The following is a 2,465-nucleotide window of genomic DNA, read 5'->3' on the forward strand; positions in this document are numbered from 1 at the left end:
TTTGCTTTTTTTCATTTGAAAATAGGGAAACTAACACTGACATATCTTATAAAGGTACTATAAAGTACTTTTGAAAAGCTTTCATTTAATATTAAAATTAGTGAAGGGGGCTTTTGCTTCCAGCCAAAATGAAATAACAGAGACTGGACTGATTATTGTCTAAAAAAATCTAATACATGGACAAACACATAAAAAAATGTTTTGAAGATTCTAAATAACTTTTGGGTTATTTAGACTGAATCTTTTCTCCTAAAATCAGGATCAGGGAATGGACATTAGCTCTCAGTGCTTCTATTCAGCATAGCCCTAGAGGTTCAAGGCAGTGCAATAAAGCAAGAAAAAGAAATGAAAGCTATTCATATTGGAAAGGAAAAAGTAAAGTTGTTTTTAATGACAGATAACATGATTAACTATGTAGAAAATCTGATAGCCTCTACAAAAAAGCTTTGATCATTAATATGTGAGGTTAGCAAGTTTGTCAGATACAAGATCAAAATATAAAAATCAACTGTATTTCCAAATACTAGCAGTAAATAAAACAATACCATTTATAATAGCATCCAAACATATAAAAATATTTAGGGATAAATCAGTAAAAGACCAGTACACTGAAAACTATAAAACATCTTTAAGAGAAGTTAAAGACCTAAATAAATTAAGAGATATAATGAGTTCATGGGTTGAAAGACTTAAAATAGTTTTATTAAGATGGCAATTTTCCCAAATAAATCTGTAGATTCAAAACAATCCCATCAAAATTACAGCAAGCATTTTTGTAGAAATTTAGAAAGTGATTCTAAAATTCATATATAAATGCAAAGGACCTAGAATATCCAAAACTACTTTGAAAAAAGAACAAAGTTGAAAGACTAACACTACCTGATTTTAAGAATTATTATAAACCCATAATAATCAAGATAGTAAAACAGATCTGGTTCTAACATGAACAGGCAATGAGGTTAATAAATAAATGCAAACTTGAATACTCCATATGACTGTTTTTTTAAAAAAACCTAAAGACATAACTATTTTTTAAATTAGATATTTCCATACAGAAAATATATGGATGGTAGATGAGGGTAAACAGGGTCAAATATATGGTGATGGAAGGAGGACTGACTCTGGGTGGTGAACACACAATATGATATATAGATGATGTATTACAGAAAGGTACACCTGCAACCTATATAACTTTACTAACCGTTGTCACCCCAATAAACTTCAATTAAAAAAAAGAAAATATAGTACCTAAAGGGAGGAATTAATTATTGCATTTTCTTGATTGAAATATCCTTGTGAAAACATCCTTTGAACTAAATATGTAACCAAAGGATTAACTACCTCTATATTATTGCATTATAATGGCCCTGGTAAGCAATATTATTTTGGATATTACGTATTTAAAAACATTTCGCACATCTAAACACTTAGCTTTTCAATAAGATTTTGAAAGGCTTAGTACTCAGGGAGAGGACAAATTCATCTTAAGAATATCAATATTAGCACAGAAGTAATTTTACTTACAAAAATGAACTGGGGTTGAAATTCTTCAGTACACGAGGAAGCACCAACAAGTTGGTGATTGTGGTTTGTGACTGGAAGGGGTTTGAGGGTGAAGTTTTTCCTACAATGAAGCTTTTCACTTTTCCCCTGTTAAGAATAGTTAATAACAATTATTATAGAGCCTTCTGTCCTGTCTTAAATTTTTATCCCTTCTTAACTTTGTGTAGTAAAATTAATACATTTCTTTTCATGGAAACTACTTTTAAAAGTCAGTAAATTTTAAATTGCCCTGAGATTACTTTAAAGGAACTTCCCTCAAATTACTCTAAAGTTCACATGAAAACACACATTTTCCTAAAAAAAGAAGAGTGATAATGAAGGAAGATATTCCCTTCCAGGTATTAAAAACATATTACACAGTAATAATAGTAAAAATAGTTTGCTACTCTCCTAAACAGAAAAATTTAGAAATAGATCAAGTAGATAAAAGTCTGTAGGATAAAAAAAAATAGTGGCATTCTAAAGAAGTGGAGAAAGGCTATAAATCATGTAAAAATAAACTAAGAAAAACAGCTATATTGGTTATACATAATAAAACATGATGACATTCTATGTACTAAAAATTTATGTAAAGATGAAAACCATGAGGAACTAGAATAAAATATAGGGAATATTTATATAATCTTAAGGTGGGAAGGCTCAAGTTAGACAACACAAGAGAAAATTAGAATTGACTACTTAAAAAAGTATGAATTTAAAAACACAAACAAACCCATTAATTAGAGCTAAAGACAAACAACAAAAAGTAACTGCAACATAGAAGGCAGTTAAATGATTCATATCCCCAATATATAATATTGCTACAAAATAACTTAGAAAAAGATGAAAATAAGAGGAATCCAAATAAGTGACACAAAAAAAGAAATACAAATGGCTAACAAACACATTAAAAAATGTAGAAA

General features: G+C 29.0%; 2 protein-coding genes across 2 annotated transcripts in view; both read right to left on the reverse strand.

Annotated features, from left to right (window-relative positions):
• The window catches only part of ODAPH (odontogenesis associated phosphoprotein), a 30,843-nt gene extending 29,245 nt beyond the window's left edge, over window positions 1–1,598 (reverse strand). The window contains exon 1 of the mRNA XM_019623474.1: window positions 1,525–1,598. The gene's annotated coding sequence lies outside the window, so the exon portion shown is untranslated. The remainder of the gene's footprint in view (window positions 1–1,524) is intronic.
• Window positions 1–2,465, reverse strand: part of THAP6 (THAP domain containing 6) — an 18,788-nt gene that overhangs the window by 5,970 nt on the left and 10,353 nt on the right. The window contains 1 exon segment of the mRNA XM_019623494.1: window positions 1,525–1,650. Within this exon segment, the coding sequence (XP_019479039.1) occupies window positions 1,525–1,650 (126 nt within the window).

Source organism: Hipposideros armiger, unplaced genomic scaffold, assembly GCF_001890085.2.
Source record: "Hipposideros armiger isolate ML-2016 unplaced genomic scaffold, ASM189008v1 scaffold_552, whole genome shotgun sequence".
Classification (NCBI taxonomy): domain Eukaryota; kingdom Metazoa; phylum Chordata; class Mammalia; order Chiroptera; family Hipposideridae; genus Hipposideros; species Hipposideros armiger.